We start from the raw sequence: 24,669 nt of genomic DNA, 5'->3' as shown, positions 1-24,669 counted from the left end.
CTGTGATCTAAACACCGTGAGACTTCACTCGTGTCACATACTGTGCAGCACGGCTAAAAGGAGAGACCCCTCCCCATGTGAGACAAAAAGTCCTGCTGAGCTTTATTTTAAAAAAAATAACAATAATGCAAAGATAAAACCAGGGGGTCTCCAGTGTATGGGTTTCCTGCATGTTTGGTCTTTGCAAACAGTGCAGGTTAGTGTGTGGCTGGTGCGGATGCCACAGCTGGCTGGTGGCCCGGGCAGGGTGGCTGTGCTCCAGGGTCGCTGGGCATCCAGAGCCCCCTGTAGTTCCCAGAGTTCATGCATGGAGGGAGCGGGCAGCTGTGGGAGCCTTGGGCTTCCCATGCATGTCCAGGAGCACTGTACAACATGGGCTGCAGCCCCTGCCAGGGAAACCTGTGCCCGTTGCATGGCAATCCAGGCTCAAAGAAGGAAGAGAATTACGGTTTTCAAAGAAACCAAGGTGAGCTTGGCTCTTAAATACTGCTTTGGAAATCTTCCCCAAGTTGTAAAGCAGCCATGCCCAGGCTGCAGGCATGAAATTACAAAAGCCAGAAATCCTCCAGCTGCAGGGTGACGAGGAGGTCCCCAGGCAGCACCAGATCTTCCTCACTGGAAGAGCCTTGGCTGTTAGCAGAGAAGGTCAGGTTAGCTTCTGGCTGAAGTGCCTTGTTTTGTCCATGCATTGGGTGACTGCTGGGCATCATGCCTGTTGTGCAGCCCACAGGTCTGCAAGGAAGAGTTGCCAGCACTGTAGATTTTTATGTAGGGCAGATATAAATCTGGGCAGGGTCCAGTTATAAATCTATCCAGAGTCCAATTCAACACCATCAGCTTTCAGTGGGATTTGGTAGCGGTGCTGGCAAGCCAGCACAGCAGTCCTTGAGAGATGGGTCAGTAGCTGATCAATGTGGGAATCACTGTAGCTGGGATTTTAGGATGTGCAAGGAAAGGAGGGCAGGGAGTGTGCACTGGGAGGAGGGGGAGGCATGAAGGAGGATGGGGTGGTGCATCCATCAACTATGGAGGAGGATCTGCTCCTTTCTCAGGAAGGAGGATATGGCATGAGGACCCAAGACTTCTGCCAAGGGGGCTGTGTGGCTCAGCTGGAGTTAGCTGGAGAAGCTGGGAAAACAACGGGGTAGGACAGGATGTAGCCAGCAAACCCTTGGACACAGTGTGGTTGTCTTCTGGGAGCTGCTCCAGCCTCAGGGGGGCTCTGCCCATGCAGGTGGCTGGGGATAGTCATCTGGGAGCAGTATCCAGAGCAGGGATTGCTGTTTGGCTGCAGGTTTCTCAAAGCTGGAGGAGGTGATAGCAGGAGGCTGATGGTGTGGTGGAATGAAGCCATGACCAGGGAAGTAGCAACCAAGTGTCCCTGAGGCATCTCTGCTTGTGCTTGGTGTAGCCCAGATTTCTGATAGGGCAATCAGAAAGTTAAATGAGGGAATTAGGAAAAACAGACTTGGATGTTAACTGAGAAGGGTACCTAAGCCATCTGTCTTCTCCCAGGCTTGTGGTGGGCACTACTTTCTCCCAGCTGCTTATTAGTGGTGCCAACCTCCCTTGGATAAAGCAATCAAGGACCTCCTCACTGTGAGCATCTGAGTGTCAGTGAGCTGTTGGCAGCAAAGATATCTGAGCATACTCAAGGAATGGGCCTGAGGAGAGCTTTAGTGTGGTCCCAGTTAGTGTGTGCAAATAGCTGCTGTGGGGAAAGGAATCTTCCGTGTCCGTGTTTGCTGCTTTGGGCATGGGCAGGAGCCATGGCCACCTGGGCAGTGGAGGAGATTGCTCAGGTCCTTACACAGAAATGGGGATGTTAGGAGAGGACCTCAGAATGTATCTGTTTTAGCTGTTTTCTGTTATTTGGTGGCATTAAGGCATAAGAGGATCTTGGTGCTAGAGTTCTGCACAGCAGATTGTCCCTGCTATTCACTGGCACCAGCAGTCAGTGGGCAGCCCAACAGGGGTGGTCCAGCTGGATCCCACCAATTTCTTTGGACTTTCTCCAAAGCAACTTTTAAACAATGAGCCCCGTGGGCTGTGGCTCAGACATTGGTGTCCTTTCCTCTGTGGTAGCCCTGGCAGCTCTGCCACTCTCCACACTGGGACAGTCACGCGGTGCGGACGTGGATGCCCAAGGGGGTTTTATTTGCATACTCCGTTGTGCCATAATGCAACAGGCAAATGTTCTGTGAGGACCAGCCTGGGTTAGATAAAGCAGCCATGTGCTCTTTGACTGCAGCTGGAGACAAAGCAACTCCACGCCTTTGGGGAAAGAGAAGAAGATAACTTCTGGGGCAGCTGAGGTGCAGTCCCACCTAGTCCCTGTTGGCTTCTATTGTCTGTAGGAAACAAAACAGAGCAGCCCCTTTCTCCACCACCGCCCCCCCCCCCCCCTCCTTCCCTGACACTTGTGGGACAGTGTCAAATAAACCCACAGCATTTCTTTGTGTAGGCAATTTGTTTATGGTCGCAGCACAACGTGAGCTGGCTACACACAGGAGGCCACCACAGAGGGCAGTAACAGGCGCATTCCCTGGCCAGGGAAGGGATTAAGTAAAGCTTTGGAGTAGTTTGGTTTATTTCTATTTCTTTAATTGGACACATTAGGACAAGTTCCGAAATCTTTCAGTGTTTGGAGGCAAGAGTTTTCCAGCAGTGTGTCCTACGTGGCTCTGGAAAGCAAGCTTGGAGTCTGCTCGCAGCATCTGGCAGGCCCTCATAGGAAGTTTTCATCCAAGACACTGGAGAGGTTTGCAAAGTTGGCAGAACCATGTGCAGCTTGACCATCTGAGAGCAGAGACCTGTGATTTGGGCTGGTGTGGTCGTAGCACCTAGCTCCCACAGGCTCAGCAGCATCCCCCTTTGCGGGCAGTTGCTGGCCAGAACATGTTTTCCTTCAAAGCTTCCTTCCTACTCCTGGCCAGCAGTACCTGTTGGTGGAAATAGCCAGGGCAGCATGGACAGCTTTGAACCTGCATCTGGTGATGCTGGCATGACTTGCAGAGGGACTGATCCTGCTTTAGACTGCTCTGCAGTGCTGGTGCCCAGCTGGCCCCTCTTCTCCAGGAGCAATCAGGTGGGCTGGCGTGAAGGAACATGTGTGATCCATGAGCTTCGGTGTTGCTGTCTGCAGAGAGAGACCTGCTCTCCCACCTGTCCTTCTGGGAGGAGCGGGGCTTTAGGGCTGCAGACACTGAGCATCGTATCCAGGGTTTGCACAGGTCTCAGTCAGAAGCCAGTTGAGGCCTTGTGAGCCAGAGTGTGCCTCTGTCAGATGTCTGTGTGTGGTTTGACCTGGGTGAGGAGAGGGGACACCTCACTGGGGAACGGGAGGACACTGCTGTCGGATCACTATGGGAGAGATGGGATGCACACATAAGCTGTGTGCTTATTCTGTTGTGATCTTCAGCTCCGCTGTCTCATGTTCAACAGCCATGTGCATTGCTTGAAAAGTAAAAAGCTGATTTATTAGCTTTGCTTTCTTTTTTGTTTTCTTTTTCCCTCATGTGTTGGTATTTGTAAAGGATCAAGGCACTGGTTTTCCTTCCAGCCCTTGCTTGTGTTTAAGGAGGGGTTTGGCAGGCACCACAGGGATTTTCCAGCCCTTGGACTCTTTTCAAAGGCTCGTTTTCCATCAGAATAGTTTATCCATTTCCTGCATTTTTTGCTCACAGCACAATTAAATATTTCTGATATAGTTCCTAGACCAGGGAGTTTTAGCTGATGGTTTAGCTGATGGTTTGCTATCGGTCAGAAGCTTGAGACACAACCAGCGACTCCTTGGGCTCAGCTTTTCAGTGTGAAGCCAGGATTGCACCAAATATCTGCCCTTCTGGTTCCCTGTTAAGATAATCAATAGCACAGATGATCATTCCCAGTTATGATGAGCAGCCTAAGGGCTGGGGAGGGAGATCAGTGCAGCAGGCAAAAGTCCCAGTTCATGGTGTGGCTGATGGGTTGGAATTGTGGCTTTTGAGGAAATGCACAGGTTGATCTTCCCAGGGCTTTCAGCAAAATTAAAGAAAGTAATATTTGTGTTACAGTTAGATGCTGATTTCAAAGAACTCCTTCGTATTTGAGGTAACTGTACACTGGAAATCCTCCGCAGTCTCTTATCTTCCCTGTCACCTCAACCAGTTAACATGGAAACCCTGGTGCACATGTCTAAAAGGTCACATCCACTAGCATGCACCTTAGTGAAAAGAAAACAGAAAGGTGCCCCGTGGCTTTCAAGCATCTGTTTGTACCTTAAATCATGCTTTTATTGATTGATTTATTTATTTATTCATTCTGCAGATTCCTGAAACAAAACAACCGCCAGTGCCCAAGATCGAATCCCCAGAGGGATATTATGAAGAGGCTGAGCCATATGATGTCTCTGTAAATGGTATACAGCTCTCAGGAGGGGTGTGGGGGGGTCCTGTGGGAGATGGAGGACTTGATGTTTATGAGAATGAGTATATGAAAACACAGACATTGCTTAAAGCTTGTGTGATGGATCTGTTATTCAGGTGATATTCAGTATTACAGATCTAATGCTAGTTGGAAAGAAAAGGCTCATGAATTACTCAAATTTTTAAGTTTCCTGCAGAAATAAGTTGTGTTCCTGGGTTAGTGTAATATCACTGTGAAATACTACAGACCATTGTGGGTTCTGTTTGCCTCGGTGGTTTTCTGGAAGATACACTAGTCAAATGCAGGTTTCTGTAGAGGAGTGAGTAGTGAAGCTGTGGTGGCTTGCATTCATGTCCTATTGCTCTAATCATCCCTTTGGGGCTCAGAATTCATGACTCTGTTGGTCTGTTAGACGTGATAACCGTTTTTATAATTGGCTGTTTATTCAGCTCTGTCTCTTGTGGCAGTTTAACCATCTGTAAACTCGATTAAAAAAGCTACATTTCATGTGTGGGGACAGCGTGTGGGTTCCCTCTGCACAGCTTGTTCCCCACCTGGGTTGACACCTCACAGCGATGTCCTCAGCAGTGCCACCGATACCTGTCCCCACAGGCTCTGCACCCCTCCAGGAGGGACTGGGCACACAGGCTGAGCTCCCTGATTCTCATTTTTTAAGATTTATACCTGCATCCTTCTTTCAGTGAGCATCCTTCATGAAAGGTTGCTGCCTTCTGATCTGATAGCAGAGCTGATCTTGTCATCGCTTTGCAATCCATTTAAGCCCAAATGAGACAGATTATATCGCTCTACTGCAGAAGCAGCAGATCTGTGCTCATCAGTCCCAGCTGCAGCAGAGTGGGGTGCAATGATGTATGTGGCTGGGGCAGAGCTCTGTGAGGAGAGTCAAGGCAAGCAGAGAACTAAGCAGTAAAGGAAACAGATTTGCATCTAAAATCTTGACTGCTGAATCTGAGCTATGCATGAGAAAAACTGAGTACTCTCCAGCCCCAATGTGCACCACTGGACTTTGAAGCACCCTGGCAGGAGACCTGCTTGAAGGTAGCCAGGGGTTGGTGTATCCAAACAACCCTCACTCTGTGTGTGCATCTTGCACTCGTGGACAGCTGGAAGCTCAGTGTGGGTCACTGTTCTTACAATGGCTTAGGAGCTACAGTGATAAATGAAAAAGGGAGATGCAGAAAGATCTTCATTTCCCTGAACCATCCTGTTTTGGCTGCATGTGCATTACAGCAGCAAACAGGAAGATTGCACCCAGCTTGGGTGAGAAAAGGTGCAGGCTCATCCCAGCCAGGGTGAAATGTGCCATTTGGTGCAGAGGAGAGGTCCTCTCTGTTTCACCACAGGCAGATAGGTGCCAGCTGGGTTGTGTGCAAACTTTCAAGAGTTGTTTGGCCTTGGGCAAGGCACAGGGGCATGAAGCCTTCCTGCAGCTGGGGCAGCACTGGGCACTGCAGCCTCATCTAGCTGGCTGCATTGTAAAATAAATGGACTTTTTCTTTTCCCCCCTGCTGCGTGCTGGGATAACACGCTAAGAGCCATGGCATGTGAAGACACAGACTGGATTAGCTGGAATGCAGCTGTAGTTCCGTGTGCTGGGAAACCCAAGAGCCAGGCAACTCCATAAACTCAAGTTGCATTGAGAGCCTCAGCTGGCAGGAGTGATAAGCACACACCCAGCTTAAACCTCTTCTTTCCTTGGTAACCTGCTGCTCAGAGATGTAAATACACCCTGGCATCCACTGAAATCCTGCCCAGCCAGGTGCCCAAGGAAGGCAGAGATCAGAGCCCTTCAAGCACAGTCAGTCAGAAAAAGGGAGAAAAGCCCCATATGGTGGGCACACTGTTGAAATGGGGCAGCCTGTGGCTGCTGTGACTGTTTGACCAGTGGGCCCAGTGTTCTACCGAGCAGCATTACAGCCCTAAAAGAGATGGGACCCCATGAAGTGAGCAGAGATGGGACTTGCACAGCCAGGCAGACCCTTGCTGCCGGGGTGTGCGGTGCCTTTGCCCCCTGTGACAGCTCAGCTGCCAGTCCCTTCTGTGGCCCTGGTAGGTCCCTTCCCAGACACAAACCTCCTGGCATCCTATAATGCCAGTGACTTTCAAGCTGGTTTGTGTGAGAAGAAAGGCAGCGTGCTGGCACCAAGAATCTCTGTCCTTTTTGGCAGTCTGATGTTTGAGATGGTGCCCTGGGGTGAGCAGGAAGGAGGAGCAGGGAGAGATGGGGAGCAGTGGATACATGGCAGGAGGAGGCCATGGGGGCCTCAGGAAAGGGTAAAGCCTGGCACGCCATGCAGAGGGTAGATCAGGCAGCAATGCTGGGGAGCCGCTGGCATCCCTGTTTGCCTCGAGATCAGGCCTCAAGTCAAGTGGTGTAGGGCAAACCTCTGGGTCTTGGTCCTGCCCATTGGCTCTACCAGTATAAAATGGGTCTCCCCATCCCTTTTTTTCCCCCTTGCCTTATCACATGGCATTTGCACCCTGTGCCTGTCCTGCCTGAAGCAGTGCTCGTTGCTAGCAACTGCCTTGGTGTGACTGCTGTCACTGCTGAAGGGCAGTCTGGACACATGGGTTTGCCCTGGCCAAAGCTGCTAAAGCCTGACCCCAGTAGTTCCCCAAGCCCTCTGTGATCACCCCCCTTCTCCCCACAAGCTGGGTAGGGGAGGAGCTGGAGTGTCCAGGGAGCTGCTGGTGGTGGTTCTGACAGAATTATGGCCTGAGCCCTGGAAGACGCCCGCACGTCTCCAAACAAATGGGCGTAGTGAAATCAAACAAAAATAGGAACATCACTAAAATTAGTGGGTGCACTGCCAAGAAAGGACATCAAAGCAAGCCTCCAGATGGGCTGAGGAGATAGAGGATTCGTGCAGCATCAGAGGTGGGACTGCGAGGCGGTGTAACAAGCCGTGGCTGAATGAATTAAAATTAAGCAGGTGGGTGAGGCCACTGGGTCTCAGGGTCCCTCTTACATCAGATCCCCACCTCTCTGCTGTGGATGCCTCTGCGTTTCATTCCACAGCTCCGGCAAATGCTGCTGCCTCCCTTTCCTCCTGGGCTGAACCGTGTCAAACCGGTACCGGCCCCATCCTCGTCTGCGTGTGTGTACGTGAAGGGTGCCATGGGGGAGAGGGAAAAGGCAAGGCCCACCTGCACAATGACTGTTCTGGCTGAAGCTGCTGCCCAGGCTGATTTTAATTTCAATGAGGATGACTGTGTTTCAAGGGAGTTACTTTGTTTGAGGGGTGGGTTGAAAATGTCACTGTTTGACAGTGTCACCGTACGGTGTACTTCTCCGCTGACAGTGGGAACAGGACAGGAGAGCCTCACTGGCCAAGGGGGGAGTGTGGGGGCTGAGCCCAACTGACGCCCTTGTTCTCCACATTTGCTTATCTGTGTCTGTCTCTCTGTCTCCCTTTCTCTTTCCTTTTGACTGTGCAGGTCTTTTTGGTAGGCTTGCTGCGGCTGGACCCAGGCCAGGGTTGCAGGTTACTGAGGGAGTTATTTATGCCACAATAACGATGGGTATGGCATGCTTTCAAAACCTGAAGTGACCTTTTTTGGGTTTTGTTGTTTGTTTGGGTTTTTTTTTTTATTTTAAAGCTCAGTTTTAGCAAAGATGATCAGGTGCCTTCCCCAGCACTGACCATTACATGCATGGAGGGTAACCACCTCTCCCCTCTCTCTGACCATGTTGAATCTGTGCAAGGTGATGTTTTTTGTTCATTCTGCATGCTCAAGGTGACAATGAGGAGAACTTCCCTAGCTTTTATTCCCCTGGCTCAGGTGGCTAATATGTGGATCTGATATGTGGTAACTCTGGCTGTACTGACAAGTAGCTGTTCAGCAAAAGTTGCAGGTGCTCTGCTCAGGCAGAGAAAGTTCTGGTGTACAGGATGGCCGCAGCTTCCTGCGTCACAGTGTTGACTTAGCTCCCTGGGAAGACAAACAGGAAAGCAGAGGTGGATCTAGACAAGGACATCCCAGAACATGGCTGCCCCTGATGTCACCTCAATGAGAGGATAAAACTGTGCTCTTAGTTAAGACTTACAGTAGGTAGAAATGGAGACCTTGTAGGACAATGCCTGAGCTGAACATCTTGGGATGCTCTAGTAGTGACAACAGTGTTGTCTTGAGTCACTCAAGCAAGGTTTGCCCCAGTTTGCCAGCTACAGAGCCTGGAAAACATATGAAACATACTTTCATTATGAAGCCATACCAGTGTCACTGGGTCAGCAATGGCTACAGCTTTTCAAGTAGAGAAGAGCTCATCTCATAAGGCACTTGAGGTTGTGGTTGATGCACAAAAGAAGATCCAGGGCCCCTGCTGAGAGCATAGAAGAAAAGTGGTGTTCCCTCAGGAGACAGGTGGCAGCTTGAGACCTAAGGCCTATGTCTCTGTTAGGTTTTCCCATAAAAGATGGACAGTCCAGTACTTCAAGGGTGTGGAGATGGTGAGCCAGTAGTGTGCTGCCAGCACCACTCAGAGACTTTGAAAGGGAGTATTTGCTTTTTAATAAATTTGTTTAATTGCTTCAGCTTTGATCACTCAAAGGATGTTATAGATCAAGGGTAAGGCTGTAGCTTTGTTGCTGCATCTCACTTCCTTTTATTTTAAGAACAAGTAAACCCAACTTAAGAAGTGTTCTTCAGTGAAGCTCCTAATGCTTCTCCCCCTCCACCTCCTTTCTGGCTGCTTTTCCTCTTTTTATTTTGCACCAATTCAAATGTTACTTTTATGTGGACATTAAGATTTGATGAGAATCAAAATTAGATTAAATTGTGGTGAGTGAAACTTAACAATCAATATTCCTTGATGCTGTTCAGTAGGACGAGAACACTTCCCAGGTGCTGCCCAAACCTTACCATCCTGCTACCTGAACTCATTTTGTGGATTCCCTGTATGACGTAGACACCAGCAGAACATTGCAAATCCCCCTGCAGTCAGTGGGAATGTTTTCACTGTTTCTGATGAATCTGGTGCCAATGACCACGTTCCTATCACCTGAAAAATCCAATAACCTATGATACATTAGAGCTGGCTACTGAAAATCCCAACTCACACTGACAAAGCAGCAAGCCATTTAAGAATGGAGGTGAAAAACGTCACCACTGTTTTTTACAGCTGCCACTTAGGACTGTTTTTTGCTGCTGCAACAGTGTGTGACTTCAAAGCCTCTTGCTGTCCCTTAGATGCTAAGAGAGAGACCTGCTAGCCCAGAGGGGGACAGTGGAATGACATCTGAAATACAAGAGATTGTTGCTTGTTGCATGGCCTCACAAATACCATTTTTACTTCTGACATTCAGAGGATGAGGGCTGATTGTAGCTTGCTGTTCTCTGAAAAAAATCCTGAGTGTTCGGCTTGAGGTGGAAAGTAGAAAAAGCATCTTTGGGTGAAAAAAAGCAGCAAGCATCAGGAAATGTCTAAGGGGGAGTTCTCAAGTTTGTGGTCAACTGAGAGGTGTCTTTTGAGTGTTTGCTAACTAAGAATATTAGGCACAAAACATCACAATGAGTTTGATATCGGGCTAGAAAGAAAAACAGATCTCAGGGTTGTTTTCCTATTGATTATCCTCCTGTAGAAGAGCCTCAAAAGACACATCCCTACGCTGGAAGCTTTTGCATGTGCGAGCATGGCTAAGGCAAGCAGTAGGCCCAGAGTTGTCCTAGGAATGTATTTAATGATAAAGCTTTGCTTTTGTTATAGAAGATGGTGAAGCCATTAGTAGCTCCTATGAATCTTATGATGAAGAAGAGAGCAGCAAAGGAAAGTCAGCAACCCATCAGTGGCCATCGACAGAGGCCACCATTGAGCTGATGAAGGATGCCCGCATCTGTGCATTCCTGTGGAGAAAGAAGTGGCTGGGACAATGGGCAAAACAGCTGTGTGTCATCAAGGACACCAGGTTGCTGGTGGGTAGATCCTCCACTCTCTGCCTAAAATAACCTATTTTGATGAAACCATGTTCCAGAGAACTGGGGATCTTGTTCCATTTTCAGAAGGGACATGGGCATGGGGCTACTGAGGGGGACACAAAAGCACATCTGTGGCCAGAATCTCAAACTCCCAAAATGCCTATAGATGTTTCTTGGGGAAAATTTCTGATGTGGTTAAGCAGAAGGAATGCTTATCCTACTGGCTAACCACACACTTGACCCTCTAGCAGTATCTATATTCAGACTATATATGCATGTACATAGACCTATGTGTATCTTTATACATACAGAGATGCCCTTTGTGTAGTCTTCGTAGGTGCAACAGCATTGTAGGATCTATAGGACCTTCTTGGGCTCAGTGCACTTAGTGTGTGTGGTTGCACTGAGCCACTTCTAGGGGTGAGTTCACACCATCAAGTGGGAGGAGTGGCACCTCTTTGGTCCCCTTCTTACGTGCCCTTCCATCTTCCCTTCCAGTGCTACAAGAGCTCCAAAGACCACAGTCCTCAGCTCGACGTGAATTTGCTGGGCTGCACCGTCATTCACAAGGAAAAGCAAGTGAGGAAGAAAGAGCACAAGCTGAAGATCATCCCCATGAATGCCGACGTCATTGTGCTGGGGCTGCAGAGTAAAGACCAGGCAGAGCAGTGGCTCAGGGTCAGTGGCGCCTTTGGGGCTCACCCTGCTAGTGCTCCCATGATTCTATCCTGGCTTTGCTGGGAGACTGTATCTTATCTCAGTCCTGTCCTCACATGCTCTGGCTCCCTTCCTCACTGCAAACCCGTATACAAATACACCACTTCATTTCCATGTCCTCGGATAGCTTCTTCCTGCAGCTCCCCTCCGCCTTCTCTGTGCAGGGGGCTGTGGAGGGACCTCCCAGCCCAGCTGCTGCAGCAGGAGGCTGTCTGGGGTGGGTGCCCAACGTGTACGAGGACACCAGGAGATGTGGCCCTCTCCCTGAGATGGCAGCAAAAGAAGGAGCCTTCATGGAGCCCGGGGCAGCAGCGGGGCTGCGAGGCGCCTTTGCTGGCAGCCTCTCCCTGGCTGACTCAGATCCAGCAGTTTCTGCTGGCTGCCTGCTGCAACACCAGCCAAGTCCTTGGGGTTGCAGGGAGCATAAACCGTGGAGATCTCTCCTTGGGTGGGGGAAAAGTACTGATCCTCTTCCTGCAGCTTTTTCACAGGCTATGGCTTCCCCTTCCATACAGGTAATACAGGAGACGAGTGGTCTGCTGTGTGAAGGAGGCAGTGAAGGCAACCAGTACATCCCAGACTCGCAGCGTCTCAGTTACCCAAAGGTACACCTTGTTTCTGCAGAGACACCTAGCACTTGGGCTTTTCCCCCTGTTCCTTTAATATAAACAGTTGTAGGTGAAGTAACTTTATCTGAGCAAAGAGTGATACAAAGGTAACCAGGCCCGTTCTGCTGAAAGGGAGCACTGTTGGAACAATCTTAATTTTCTTTTGCGGTCTTAATTTGGTTGCCACATCTTTCCCCCTAGACTGACTCAGCACTGGGGTCTCCTCCAAACAGGGCAGCAGTACTATCTCATCCAGCAGGGTGGTTGTACTCACCTTCAGAAGGCTTGGTCACCAGGGCTTAGGCCAGTCTTTTGTCACCTAAACCTGGACTATCCCCTTTTCCAAAACAGTGGGAAGGGAAAGAAACCTTAATAAGTCTCTGGAGGACACCCAAACCAGACCTGTTTAGACACTTGGTCAGTTTTTCTGCCCATGCCCTCCCTCCTATGGGGACTAGCAATGTCCCTAGCAGCCAGGCTGCAGGGTGGGAGGCCATAGGGTGGCACCATGTCACCTCAGAGGTAAGCCCAGCCAGGGTGCTTCATGTGCCAGATCTGCCCATGTGAGGATGAGAAAAAACAGCAAGGGCAAGGCATAAGTGGGCAGGCAGGGGATGTCTCTGTGAAAGCATCTGCTATGGAGAGGGTGGGACCTCATAGTTTAGGAGGGGTGAAAAGGCATTTGTGGTGGGTGGTGGCTGGAGGAATGGGTCACATGCATCTGTGGAGCTTGTGTCTGGTGCTTGTTGGCAGGTGGAGGTATCTGAGAGGTACTCTGCAGCCTCCGAGAGCGGGAGCAGTACGGATGGCCACCCAGAGATGGCTGAGATAAAAGATGGTAAAACTGCACCCTGGGAATGAGGGGAAAACTGGGCCATAGACCCTGCATGCGTGGTGGGGTTTCTGTCGTGTCTCCTGCTACTGCCACTCCAAACTGACCTGATGCAGGGTGAAAGCTACATGTGAAATCACTCGCTGGATACTTGACTTCAGTGCCTTTCTCCTTAGTGACAGGTGGATGTTGGGATTTCTCAATGGTTAGATAGTTTGGGCAGGTCTTGAGAAACCTGGGTGTGATACCTGCCCTACCATACAGATCCTGTGTGACTCTGGGCAACGCATTATGGGACATTTGGAGAAGGCGTAAATCCAATCTAAGTGACTTCCCTTAGAGATGTCTGTGGAAAAATTTGGGAGTTCCTGTGTGAAATGTTGAGCTATGTCTAATGGAGAATTATACTTTCATACTAGGGAATCCCACTCCAGGTGTTAAGCTCCAGTCTCCATCTATAAGATGGGGCAGCAAGTACCTTATAACAGGAGGTGCTCTGTTAGAAGGATGGTGGGACCCATCTACGTATGAGAGCGAAAGAGAAATCCATGCTGCAGACTCACTGGAGGCACCCAACAGCTGGACCTCAGTTGCTGAGTCCCTTTACACCAGGACTTCATCATTTTGTTAAATGAGAGAGAAAGAAAATCTGGACTAAAAACATTCAATCTGGTTTCTTATCAGGAATTCCTGATGACTGCACAGCTACAGCCACATTCATATACTAACTTACACGCTCAGTGGGCAAAGCTGAAGATGTTCTTTGGGCATAGGCTTTCCACCTCCCCACCTTGAGTCCTTCCTTTAGACAGGAAAAGACTAGGAGGCAGTAAATATTCATGGGTAATGGTTTTAAATTCAGTTCTCTGTAGTGTAAGAAGGTGAAGAGAGGTTAGTCACTGCACAGAAGACCTGTGCAAACAGCCTTCCCACAGCTCCAGCAGCAGCCAGTGTTTGGTCAGTGCTAACCCAAGTTTAAAGCAATATAGATTAAGCATCTTCAGCAAATTACTGAGATTACTGGTGCTGTCTCGCTCATCATCTCTCTGAGATGTGGTCTGTTACAGCCTGTCCCCAAGTCACAGGTTTGCCCTCTACAAGGGATGTGTGTGTTGGGTGCAGGATGGCAGCACAGGCAGCTTTGGGGCAGGGCACCCAGCTGGGACAGCAGGGTGTGTGCCTGGCTGTGGGTCAGGAGAGCCACAAATCTATCTCTTTCTTTTCTGGTAGTTAAGAAGAAGGGCACAACTGGCCTGAAACTGAGCAACCTGATGAACCTTGGAAGGAAAAAATCCAGCTCCCTGGATAGTCCAGAAAGATCCTTGGAGACTTCCAGTAAGTGACCACATGAACTTCCCTGCAGGGACTTGTCTTGGGGCTGGATCTCAGTGTGCAGGGCAGGATCAGCACCAGGCATCATCCTCCTCCAAAGCCCATGTGCCAGGCTGTGGTGCTGGAGGAGAAAAGAAGCCACAGTCTGCTTGGTCAGTGCAGTAAATCCAAGCACATTGTGGTGTCTCTTGCACATTAAAATGACTGTGTGGCTTATGAGTGCAGGCAGTGTAGCTCATGGGGCAACCCAGGTGGAAGGGCAGGTAATACCAAACATGTACACAGAGAGCATCAGTGCTGCTCTCCCTGGGCCTCAGCCCAGGGCATGGGAGTCAGCAGGGAGTGGGTTGTGTGGGTCACCTGGTAGTCACCATCTGGGATCAGCTCCGTCCAACCATCTGCAGCCAACATGCTGCCCCAAACCTAACCTGAATTTCGAGGGTCCAATTTTGAACAGATCTTTACCCTTTTCACCCCGATTCTTATGGACAGAACAGCTTGTCTTTGTGCTTTTGTTCTTTGCTGTTGCCTGTGGCTTTGTGTTGTGCAATGATCTCAGAATTTACTCATCAGACATCCCTGTGCACACAAATGAGTTTGGATTCCCTCCCCCTGTGGGGTGGAAAATATGCCTGAGTAACCTGTTCCTGTTTGCAGGTTACCTGAACGTGCTAGTGAACAGCCAGTGGAAGTCCCGTTGGTGCCAGATAAAAGATGGTCACCTCCATTTCTACCAGGACAAGAACAGAAGCAAACTGGCTCAGCAACCCCTGAGCTTGGCAGGTTGTGAAGTTATCCCAGAGCCAAGCCCTGATCATCTCTACTCCTTCCGCATCCTGCAAAACGGGGAAGAGCGGGTCATTCTGGAGGTAGGGTGTATGTCTCCAGGCAAGTTGTGCTTTAAGTAAGTCATCAGCTTGGGTGTTTTAGTAGGCCTGAATGCTGGTGAGGTCCTCCAGAGGAACCCCCAGTTGAGCAGAACAGAACCTGAACAGGGCTTTGGTTCCAGCTGCCTGTGGTCATCTAGGAGGTGTCCCACCTACCTGGTAATCCAGGCTTGCTCTGATGCTGGTGCCTCCAGAGGACCATTCAGCCTTCATCTTAGGTGCTCATCTTAGGATGGGATGAAGGGTCCTCTGGAGGTGCCCATCTCACTCCACTGACTATAGGATAAGCTTGGATGATTAAATTATATATATGGGGTGCATTTCAGATTGTTAATGTTAGATGAGAGGAAGTCACTTCAGGGATTTAAGTCTGTGGTTAGGAGGAAGAGAGACCTTCATCTTCTGAAAAGAGAGTCCCAAGACTGTGGGTCATGATTCCCAATTAGACAGATCACAGATCTGCCCCTAAAAATGCAAGTGAATTCATCTCCATCTGTTACTTTCCTTTCCTTGCATCCAGGACTGTTTATCTCTAATCTTAGTTCTCTCTGACGACAGCATGATTATAGTAGGTGGTGGCCAATGTGAGCAATTTCCTGTATTTTTCCAGTGGGTGGAATATTTAGAGCTACACAACTGACTTCGTGTGCCTGCCATGAAGTTTGAAGGTGTTTTTGTTTAGCTGCTGATTCAGGATTTGTCTGTGTCTAAGGAATTTTGCATAATTACAGATGTGAAGAAGAGGTGCTGGGAAAATTTACAGTTTGTGAACGGAAGATTCTGTATTTTGTTGGGATGTCAGACTCCACGTACAGGCTGGCTGGCAGGCTTCCCAGGGACTGAAGTCTCTGCTAAATAAAACAGATTGGGAGCTTAAAATACACTTTCCAATTTGGGATACACTTGCCCTGAATTTTACTTCGTGCTTACTGCTCTAATGCCTCAGATTAAAGCAGAAGATGTAAAAGTGGCTGCATCAGCCCAATTCTTGCTTCAGGTAGAAGTCACCCCGCTACTGGGAAGTGCATGAGGGTCTTTGGTAGAGCTGACTTTAGGCACCACATTTAACTCTGTTTTGGAAAATGTCAGACTGCAGCTGGGCATTGGATCCTGGCAGTCTGAAAGCGAAGGGCTCTCTTTGAAGTTATTCTCTGATGCCACTTTAAACTCCCCACTTCCCCTCTCTGCTGTCCAAACAGCCCTGGAAGGGGTTTGGGCTCTGGCAAAGGACCTCGAAGGCTCCCTGGTGTGCTCATCCCTCCTTGCACATCCGTGTTTGGCAGTCCCATTGCTGCGCTCTGCTGGTGCAAAATGAAACCCGCATGCTTTCCTCTCCAAAGCCAGCTCCTCCCCAGCATCTATCTCCAGCCACGGAAACTTCTCTTCCTCTTCTAGGCAGCACTGGAAGGAAAATGCAGACTGAGTAGGAATTTTAGGAAGGAGTTAAGTGAAGAGCTGCATTCATGTAGCCTCCAAATTTGTGAGTCCCTATACGGAGCAGTACCCCTTTTACTGTGGTCTTAGGTTTAGGATAAGTATCTGGCTGTTTATCTTTCCTCTTGCAAGCCCAGAGGACTGCCAGTGTAGCTCCCTGCCCAAGGCTGAGTCAGCACTAGCCTTGGGGGTTGCAGAACTGCTGCTGCAACCCATACGCTCTCTCCGATTACCTTATAGGCGAAGTCCTCAGAGGAGATGGGCCACTGGCTGGGCCTCCTCTTGTCGGAATCGGGTTCAAAAACTGACCCAGAGGAATTTACCTACGACTACGTGGATGCTGACAGGGTTTCCTGCATTGTGAGCGCTGCAAAGAACTCCTTCTTGTACGTCAGTGGTAACGTGTGGGGCTGCGGGGACTGGTGGAGGGGGAGCAAGCTGGAGGGGTGGGGACCCTCTGCTTGTGAGAGGGTGGCTGCTGCAGGGTTAGGTGGTTGCTTTCCTTGAAAGCACAGTGTGGCACAGAGGAGCACTTGTCCCACCAGGACATGTCTAACCTGAGCTGCAGCTGCCATGAGGTTAGGAGCATGTGCCTGCCTGGACTCTGCAGTGGCAGGTTGGGGGAGTGGGTGGGTGGGTGGCTGGGGTGCAGGGCTGTGAGCGAACAGCCACACTGTTCTCAGAGCTGCTGTGCCACTGGGGCAGGCAGTCATACTGTCTGTGGTGCTGTCCCTGAGCGCTGGGTGAGAAAGGAAAGGAGCAAAAGGAAATGTAGCCCATCTCTGGTGGGTGCTGCTTAATGGGCAGCAGGAGCAGCAATCACACTGCTGCAGAGCTCTACCTTCTCATCTCTGGCCACGCAGACTCAGACCCAGGACTGCCATGTTCAGGTACCCCAAAATTCAGCACAGTGCAGCCCTGCAGTGAGACTGATCCCTCCTGATGGGATGTCCTGCTGCCTGTTTACAGCTTAATGCAGAGGAAGTACTCAGAGCCCAATGCCTACATCGACAACCTGCCAAAGGGCAGGGTGCAGCAGGAGGAGCTGTACGACGACGTGGATCTGCCAGACCTGCCTGTGGTAAGGTGCCCGATGGTGCAGCGAGAAGGGGGAGGGATGGTGCCCCAAACTCTGCAAAGGGGATTCCCAGCCCCTGAGGAAATCTGGGTTTTTGCAATGGTGCTGGAGAGGAGTTGCCAAGGGATGGGAGAGAGATGCTGTAAGTATCTTTGGGCAGCTGGGATGAAACCCTATTTTCTATCAGCAAACAGCATAGATTACCTGGAGATAGATTGTGGATTGTTTGGAGCCCAGTCTATCAGAATTCCTCTTGATATCTGTGAGAGCAAATCCTGTGTGTAAGGACAAGAAAGATGGGCCATGCTGAAGAATAGGGCTGTTATCCTGGGCAAGGTCAGTGTCTAAGATCCCTTGGTGAGGCATCTGCTGCCATTGGAAAGATCTAGGGAAGGAGAGGACTTCCCTTCAGTACACCAAAAAGCCCTGTAAGGAATTACTTTGTTCCTTTAGAGCACTTGAAGGTTTATGGCAGATAATACTCCACATTGCCACTGGTGCTGCTGCTCTGCAGTGAGATTTTGTCTGTATGTCTGGCTGCAGCCGATGGGCCCTTTTCAGGGGAACTTTCTCCTTTTGCAGGAAGAAGTACCCAAGATTGAGAGCAAAGTGGAGGGCGACCAAGACAGAGTGTACCTGGATCTCACCCCAGTGAAGTCCTTCCTACACTGTGCTGGCAGGAAGTCATGCCAGACTTCACCCATCAGCTCACCATCTCTAGAAAGGGCTGCCAACAACAAGGCTGCAGCAGAGAGCACAGCTGAGCCAGCCCTTGCAGCTCAGGAAGCTGAGCCCTGTAATAAGGCAACGGAGACCTCAGAGCAGGTACTGTCCCAAACTGCCATGTGGGGCCAGGCTTCATCAGTGGGCCAGAGCCCCCTCCATATGATCCCACCTTGTTTCACCCTCCAGAAACACCCAGAAAAGCCAGAGCCCGATGAGGCGCTGCCACAGATACCCACCATCAAAATCCAGACACAGCAGCAGAAGATCACCTTCCCCCTGCCAGTGCCCGAGCTGCCAGCAGGCACGGTGACAGCAGGCAGTCCCCAGCTGACACCAGCACACCGACCCAAGATGCCACTGCCAGGTGAGTGGGCTTGGAGGGAGGTGGTGCTCTCAGGATGAGTTTTGCCCCATGGTTCAGCTCACCACTGCTATACAGTAGCCTTACAGTGCCCAAGGGGCTGGTGAGTCTCCTGGTTGGTGACTTTCCAGACACTCCTCATTCATTTTGTTTCCAAGCACCTGAAAAGGTTTCTCCCTCCTTCTTTTTTTCCCCTGACTGAGCTTGTTTTGGGTGGGTTGTTTCCAGTGGCAGCAGTGGAAACCAAGCTGGGCAAGAACAGGACGGAGGCGGAGGTGAAGAGGTTCACAGAGGAGAAGGAGCGGCTGGAGAAGGAGAAGGATGAAATCCGGGCTCAGCTCACCCAGCTGCGCAAGGAGAGGCGGGAGCTGAAGGAGATGCTTGGGGGCAGCACAGGTAGGGCAAGGGGTGATGTGTGGAAATGAGCCAAGGTGGGACCATGGGAAAGGAGGGAGCATGAACCTGGCCCACCTGGGACCAGAAGAGACAGAGGGTAGACTTACACTGTGAGCCAAACTGTGTAACCCAAGTCACAGAGCTTGCTCTGTCACAGTCCCTCCTGGGGCAGAATACAAGGCAAATGTACAGGACATAACGTGGTCCCTGCTCCCCTCAAGTTCCTGGCTGGCACCAAGTTAACTCTCCCTTCACAGACAAGAGCCTGGAGCAGAGGCTGAAGGAGATAGATGAAGAGTGTAAAAGAAAGGAGAGCCAGAGGGTGGACCTGGAGCTGAGCCTGGTGGAGGTGAAGGAGAACCTGAAGAAAGCAGAGTCTGGCCCTGTGACCCTGGGCACTGCAGTGGACACCACGCACCTGGAGAACGCGGCCCCCCGGGTATGTCATACCATCTCAGCCCACTTATAATTGACAATAATAATGTAACATTGCACTATATAATTTTATACTTATAGCTTATATCCCTATGTTATCTAAATATTGTTGTTATATTCTATTATATATAATTATAATAATACTGTAGTAAGACAACAGCAGTGATGGGGAGGTGAAAGGGGGCTGGGACACAGGAGAGCAGCCGTATTTTCCTGTAGGACCTTGAGCCACAGGGCCGATAAGGCTCTGCTGAGCCAAGTGGGTGGGTTTTTTGGGTGAAAATTCAGGCATCTAAATTTCTTCCTGGGAGCTTGGCTCCCATGAAATTAAGATGGTGACTGCCTGAGTCCTGCTCTGTCCCTCTGCTTGACAACTCAAGCCCCACACACATCATGGTGGTATTTTGAAATCAGTATGTCACTGAAAAATGCCTCTCAGTGCAAGTGGACTGTGACTGGTGAGCTTGTCTAGAAGATGGTGGTAAAAGGCAGCAATCTAAAGTAATCCACAGTCTAAAGTAATAACAATTTCTGTTATTTTTATTGTAGATTCAGGCAAAAAGCGCCAGTCCAGCAAACAGTGCAGAGAGCTCACCAGTCAATTCAGCAACGGCTTTAAAAAACCGGCCTTTGTCCGTCATGGTGACAGGGAAGGGAACAGTCCTACAGAAAGCTAAGGTTGGTACAGGAGAAAAATCTACCTGGGACAGTCACTGCTTTTCCCTCCTGGCAGTTGAGCAGACTGGCTGTGGTGGGATGGGGTTGAGGGGGAGCATCTTGCATCACAGTGTGGGAAGAACCTAGCCTGGTTCTCCTCTGGTCCTTTCACCTGGTCTTGCTCTGGCTGGGATTTAAATGAGTACTGCTTATAATAGAGAGACATCCCTGACCCACCCCATGGCCAAAAACACAAGGGTACCAGATGACCGGGTTGATCCTGTGCACCCTACAGCTACCAGGGCTTGCCAGACTTGCCTTTTGTCTAACTCACCTTTATTCCCTTGCAGGAATGGGAGAAGAAGGGAGCTAGTTAGAACCACGTTTTCCAGAGATGGACTAAAGACTGGAACTGCCCACGCATGGCAAAGGGGATTCAATCACCCATAGGTGGAGGCTGGGTGTGCAACACAACCACACACCAAGCACTTCCTCCACATTGCGCCAACTGCTCCGGCAGCAGCGGAGTCAGCAGCTGCCCCTACGAATTATCCCAGATGATTTCGCTCTTTCCAGACAAGTCCCAACCACGTAGCTAAAGTAATAACAACCAGTGGCAATCCTTGCATCAAATTCCTAACCCAGTTGATGTAAACAAGAGTTTTACTGTACATAGGGGTGTTTTGTGTATTTCTACTCTGAAGGTTTATCAATGAGTTACTAAGGGTTCTGTATTAGCGATGGCAGTGTGTTCAGAAGGGGCCTCTGCTATTCTTTATACCCCAGTGGTTTTCAGCCTGTTGTGACAAATTTCAGTCAATTCAAGTCTTGCCTATCTTGCTGCCAACCATCACTCAGCTGCAGAACACCCAGCCTTCACTCGAAGGAGATACCCACACCTGAACAATGCTTGAGACATGACTGAAGCAGACAGCAGCCTATCCAAGGGATTTGTAATCAGTATCCCAGTGCATCCCAGAACATGCTTACTGCTACCAGCCTGCTGCAGATTTGCCAGAACATCGAGGAAGATCCCCACTCACCTTCCTGTGCTGTAACCCGCGTTACAGGCTGGTGGCGCCAAGAGCTTTGGGCAGAGAAGAACTTCCAAGCAGATATCAAGTTAATAGTCTGAAGATCTTCGTCTACTTCACCTGAGGATTTTGTTCTTAAAAAAAACCAAACCAGCCAGATCCCAATGTATCCTTCAGGGCTTACCCTTTCCCAAGGGAAATGGGGGGCTGTGCTCCTGCCCAGCAGCGAGCACTGTGTTGCTGATGCTCGTGGGTCCCCATGGAGCTGTAGCTGAACAATCAGCTGAAGGCATCATCCCATGCAAAAGGAGCCCCTTCCAACAGGCAGGGCTGAGCAGCCTGACCTGCTCTCCTCCAAGCCTGGTAGGGTGAGGTTGTACTGTCATGTCTCTGGTGGGCTGTTGGCTATCTTGGTGCTATGAATGACCCTTATTTCCAAATTATTAAACTTAAAATAGCCTCTAGGCCCTGGCAGCATAGCCCACAAAACCCACCCCTCTCTGTCCCAGCCAAGGTTTCTAATGAAAGAGGTTTGATGTCTGGGACACCTAAACTTCGAGACATTGAGGCTTCAAGGGGTGTAGGCAGGGGTGTCAGAAATCCATGTACCCTCTCTTCCCTGTAAACTGCTGTCATCACTGACTGATGGCCGAGAAACACCTCTGCCTGTCTCCTCTGCTGGTCCTTCAGGGCCAGAGCCCAGGCTTCATAACTGTGGTGACAGCATGAAGGCTGCAGCTGTTTTCCAACCTTGCAAAGCTAAAGCAGCACTGGTACCCTGGCTGAGTTGATCCTGCAGCTGTGCCAAGGAGCATCACTCTGAGCTAAGGTAAACACAGGCAAAATGTTCTACCTTACTAACTCTTGACATGCTTTAGGCCACCTCTAAAGGGATGTTCTTCCTGTACCTCTACAAAGTTTGCATAGTGGAAAAAACTCATGCAAATAAAACACTAGAAATTTCTGGCTTGGGACCCAAGGAATTTTCCTCTTAAAAGCACTGGGAGGACATGGACACCATGAAGCTTTTGTTTTGACATTTTATGAGCTGTCAGGAGACCCTTTTTACACCCTAAATGTATGTGTCGTACCGTGCCCTCACCATCCACCCTGCTGTCATCCTCCAGAAGTTATCCAGACATTTCACAGCGATAGTGAGACAGCTATGGAGGAGAGCAGCTCTGCTTGTCCCACCACAGCCCAGTCAGCTCTGCTGCTCCTGCTGAGATATCTCCATCAGGGGATGGCAAACCTGGGCGAGTCCCGAGCAACACGCATTCCCAGAAAAGAAATGTTAAACAATGTCTCCGTGTCCCCATTGTTTTCCTAACTCAAGGCATTTCCTCTGTTGCAACTGTGACCTATAAAGTGGCGCTTTAGAGGGTTTTATAATAAAACGTTGAGTATATTACGTTACCAGTGGGTTTTAATTTGTAATATAGCTTGTTCTTGCTCTACTTTCCAGTAGGTTTCAAGCACGTCAGACCCCCTGTTAGTAAAAAGTCCCTCAGTTACACAGTCTACAACTGCAATGGACTATATCTTAAATAATTTAGTCCTCTCTAGTGACTGCACCATCAAACAAAGACAGCTAAACCAAAGGGGAACTGCAGTAACTCCTGCCTGTATCTCAGCAGCACAGTCCGCTTAAACACAGAAAACCAGCAGAGAAAAATGCCTCTCCTACCTTCCTCTGGCCACTAGATAGCAACTGTGAGCAACACTCAGTGCCTGCTGCAGTCAGCGAAGGGAAAACCAGGATGGGGTTTAGCTGGAAAGGAAGGAAAAGAGTTATTAAAGCAAGTGGTTGAGGCCAGGCTTTAGGGAACAGGCACCAAACCAGACACAGCAGTGAGTATCTTTCGGTAGCTGTACCACTGTCAGCTCCACACCTGCAGAAAGCTTGGGAAGGCAGCAGAGTGGCACAAAGTCCTGGGGAAGGTCCTGTGGTCCTTCCTTTCCTAGGAAACCTGCCAACATGTCTGTTAGTGTCCTGTCAGCCACTGACAAAAGAACAACGCGAACTTGAATGCTGGTTTTGTGAGCTGAAGGGGCAGCCACGTCCTTCTGGCCTTCCCTAGCAGCGCTGCCCATCACCTACCTGCTGCCTTGTAATGCCTCAGTATCCACTCCACCTCTCCACAACACGTCTCTGCCAGCATCCTGGTAGCAAACACAGCTGCCAAGGGTCACAACTGCACCCAGACTGCAAGGCTGGTTCCCCTGAGCACCACGAAGGCCTGGTGCCTGACCCAGTGCAGTCCCATCCCACAAAATACCACGGTGAAGGGTTAGGCCCAGAGACATGGCTGTGGAGGGAGACAGAGCTCCTACTGCTACTGAAACACACAATTTAATGCTTATTGTTATCGCTTCATTTGTTATGTCCTACTGCAATTCTCACTTGTGCACAGCACAGCCAGGCCTGGTGTGTCACAAGCAGAAGCCCAAATTCTTCTGGAAGGAAATGTGCAGCTACAAACCATTTCTCTTAGCAAGTTTCTCACCTAAGTAGCTCCAGTTCTTGCTTGGGATACACAGAGCAATCCTATAATAGCTTATGGGGGATCCCAACAGCCTGCCTAGCATGTCAAGAAAGCTAGTGGACACTTTGATTTTCAACTGTGACACATGTAAGGTGTCTGATTTTAAAGGAAAAAAAAACCCTGTCACCCTCCTCTTGGTGGAGAAGTTGGCCTGAATGTTTATAGGGGTTTTTTTTGGGGTATGAATCAAATAGCTTACTTGTAGGGAAGAGAATACAATCCCAGGCTTTTAGCAAGCTGCAGAGGCCAGCTGGCTTTAAGGAGAGCAGGAGCTGTGCCAGCGCTGAGGCTGGGCCAGGCTGTTGGTGCCCAGGGAGGGCGGCACAGCCAAGACCAAAGACCAGCTCCCCTGCTGCAGCCTTTACAGCACAGGCAGCCACACATTTCCTCATTGCAGAATGGCATGGTTTTGCTTGCTGAGGGGACGTAGGACTAAAGGGGGTGAAATTCATGGCACTTACTTAAATCCCAGTTTCTTAAAGGAGAAATGGGCTCTCTCCTGAAGTCAGCAGATGGCTTGTGACCAGCCAAGGCTCATCCAGCAACCCTACAGAGCGAAAGTAATTCACAGCTCCATTAGCAACAACCCAGACATCTAACAATGTCCTGGCACAGACAGCATCCTTGGCGCTGCCCTGATGCCAGGCTGGATTAGTGCTGGCTTCACAGGGCCCCCACCTCCACGGTGGCTGTGCCAGGCTCAAACATTGACCCAGCCTTACAGGAATGAGCACCCATCAGGTAAGTTCTCATTAAGTATTTCTGATTGAATCAAAGCAAGTCTGTGAGAGTGAATTTAACAAGGGATCATACCAAACCCAAGTCACTTTTTAAAATTTGCAGGAGAAAGGGCCTAGAAATTAACCAGGATCTTCAACTCACATTTTTAAAAAGAAAACAACAAGACATCTCCAACAGCTACTCAACAATGTCCTGCTTGACCAGGTCTCTCCAAGATCATGCTATATATCCTGATCTCATGATCAACTTGGCTTTTCCCATCTCCTTCAAATGCCCTGACACCTACTTACCTTGCAAAGTGCTTTGTTCTGTACAAAAGCAGATCTGGTGGGTGCTGCCACTGCCAGCGTATGTCTGACCAAGGCTTCAACTATTCAAGGCATTTAGGAGGAAGGTCACAGTCTCACAGAGCCTCCTCCAGGTTGAACAAGACCAACTCTCTCAGCCTGTCTCTGTAGGAGAGGTGCTCCAACCCTCAGATCATCTTTGTGGCCTCCTTCTAGCAGAGAAACCACTCAGGACCTACAATCCCAGTGGGTCA

The 24,669-nt window shown here is 49.8% G+C and overlaps 1 protein-coding gene across 1 annotated transcript in view; it reads left to right on the top strand.

Moving 5' to 3' along the window:
• AFAP1L2 (actin filament associated protein 1 like 2) overlaps positions 1 to 20,184 on the top strand; it is a gene marked incomplete at both ends in the record, with an annotated part of 67,989 nt that extends 47,805 nt beyond the window's left edge. Inside the window, 16 exons of the mRNA XM_084264643.1 lie at positions 4,309 to 4,399; positions 7,867 to 7,950; positions 10,136 to 10,341; positions 10,843 to 11,022; positions 11,577 to 11,666; positions 12,423 to 12,507; positions 13,732 to 13,836; positions 14,491 to 14,702; positions 16,395 to 16,540; positions 17,124 to 17,235; positions 17,815 to 18,057; positions 18,145 to 18,322; positions 18,548 to 18,715; positions 18,973 to 19,154; positions 19,700 to 19,828; positions 20,158 to 20,184. Coding sequence (XP_084120769.1) covers positions 4,309 to 4,399; positions 7,867 to 7,950; positions 10,136 to 10,341; positions 10,843 to 11,022; positions 11,577 to 11,666; positions 12,423 to 12,507; positions 13,732 to 13,836; positions 14,491 to 14,702; positions 16,395 to 16,540; positions 17,124 to 17,235; positions 17,815 to 18,057; positions 18,145 to 18,322; positions 18,548 to 18,715; positions 18,973 to 19,154; positions 19,700 to 19,828; positions 20,158 to 20,184 — 2,238 coding nt within the window. The remainder of the gene's footprint in view (positions 1 to 4,308; positions 4,400 to 7,866; positions 7,951 to 10,135; positions 10,342 to 10,842; positions 11,023 to 11,576; positions 11,667 to 12,422; positions 12,508 to 13,731; positions 13,837 to 14,490; positions 14,703 to 16,394; positions 16,541 to 17,123; positions 17,236 to 17,814; positions 18,058 to 18,144; positions 18,323 to 18,547; positions 18,716 to 18,972; positions 19,155 to 19,699; positions 19,829 to 20,157) is intronic.
• Positions 20,185 to 24,669: the final 4,485 nt, after the last annotated feature.

This window comes from Gallinula chloropus, assembly GCF_964237585.1.
Source record: "Gallinula chloropus genome assembly, chromosome: 5".
Classification (NCBI taxonomy): Eukaryota; Metazoa; Chordata; class Aves; order Gruiformes; family Rallidae; genus Gallinula; species Gallinula chloropus.
This window is presented reverse-complemented; position numbering and strand designations above follow the sequence as displayed.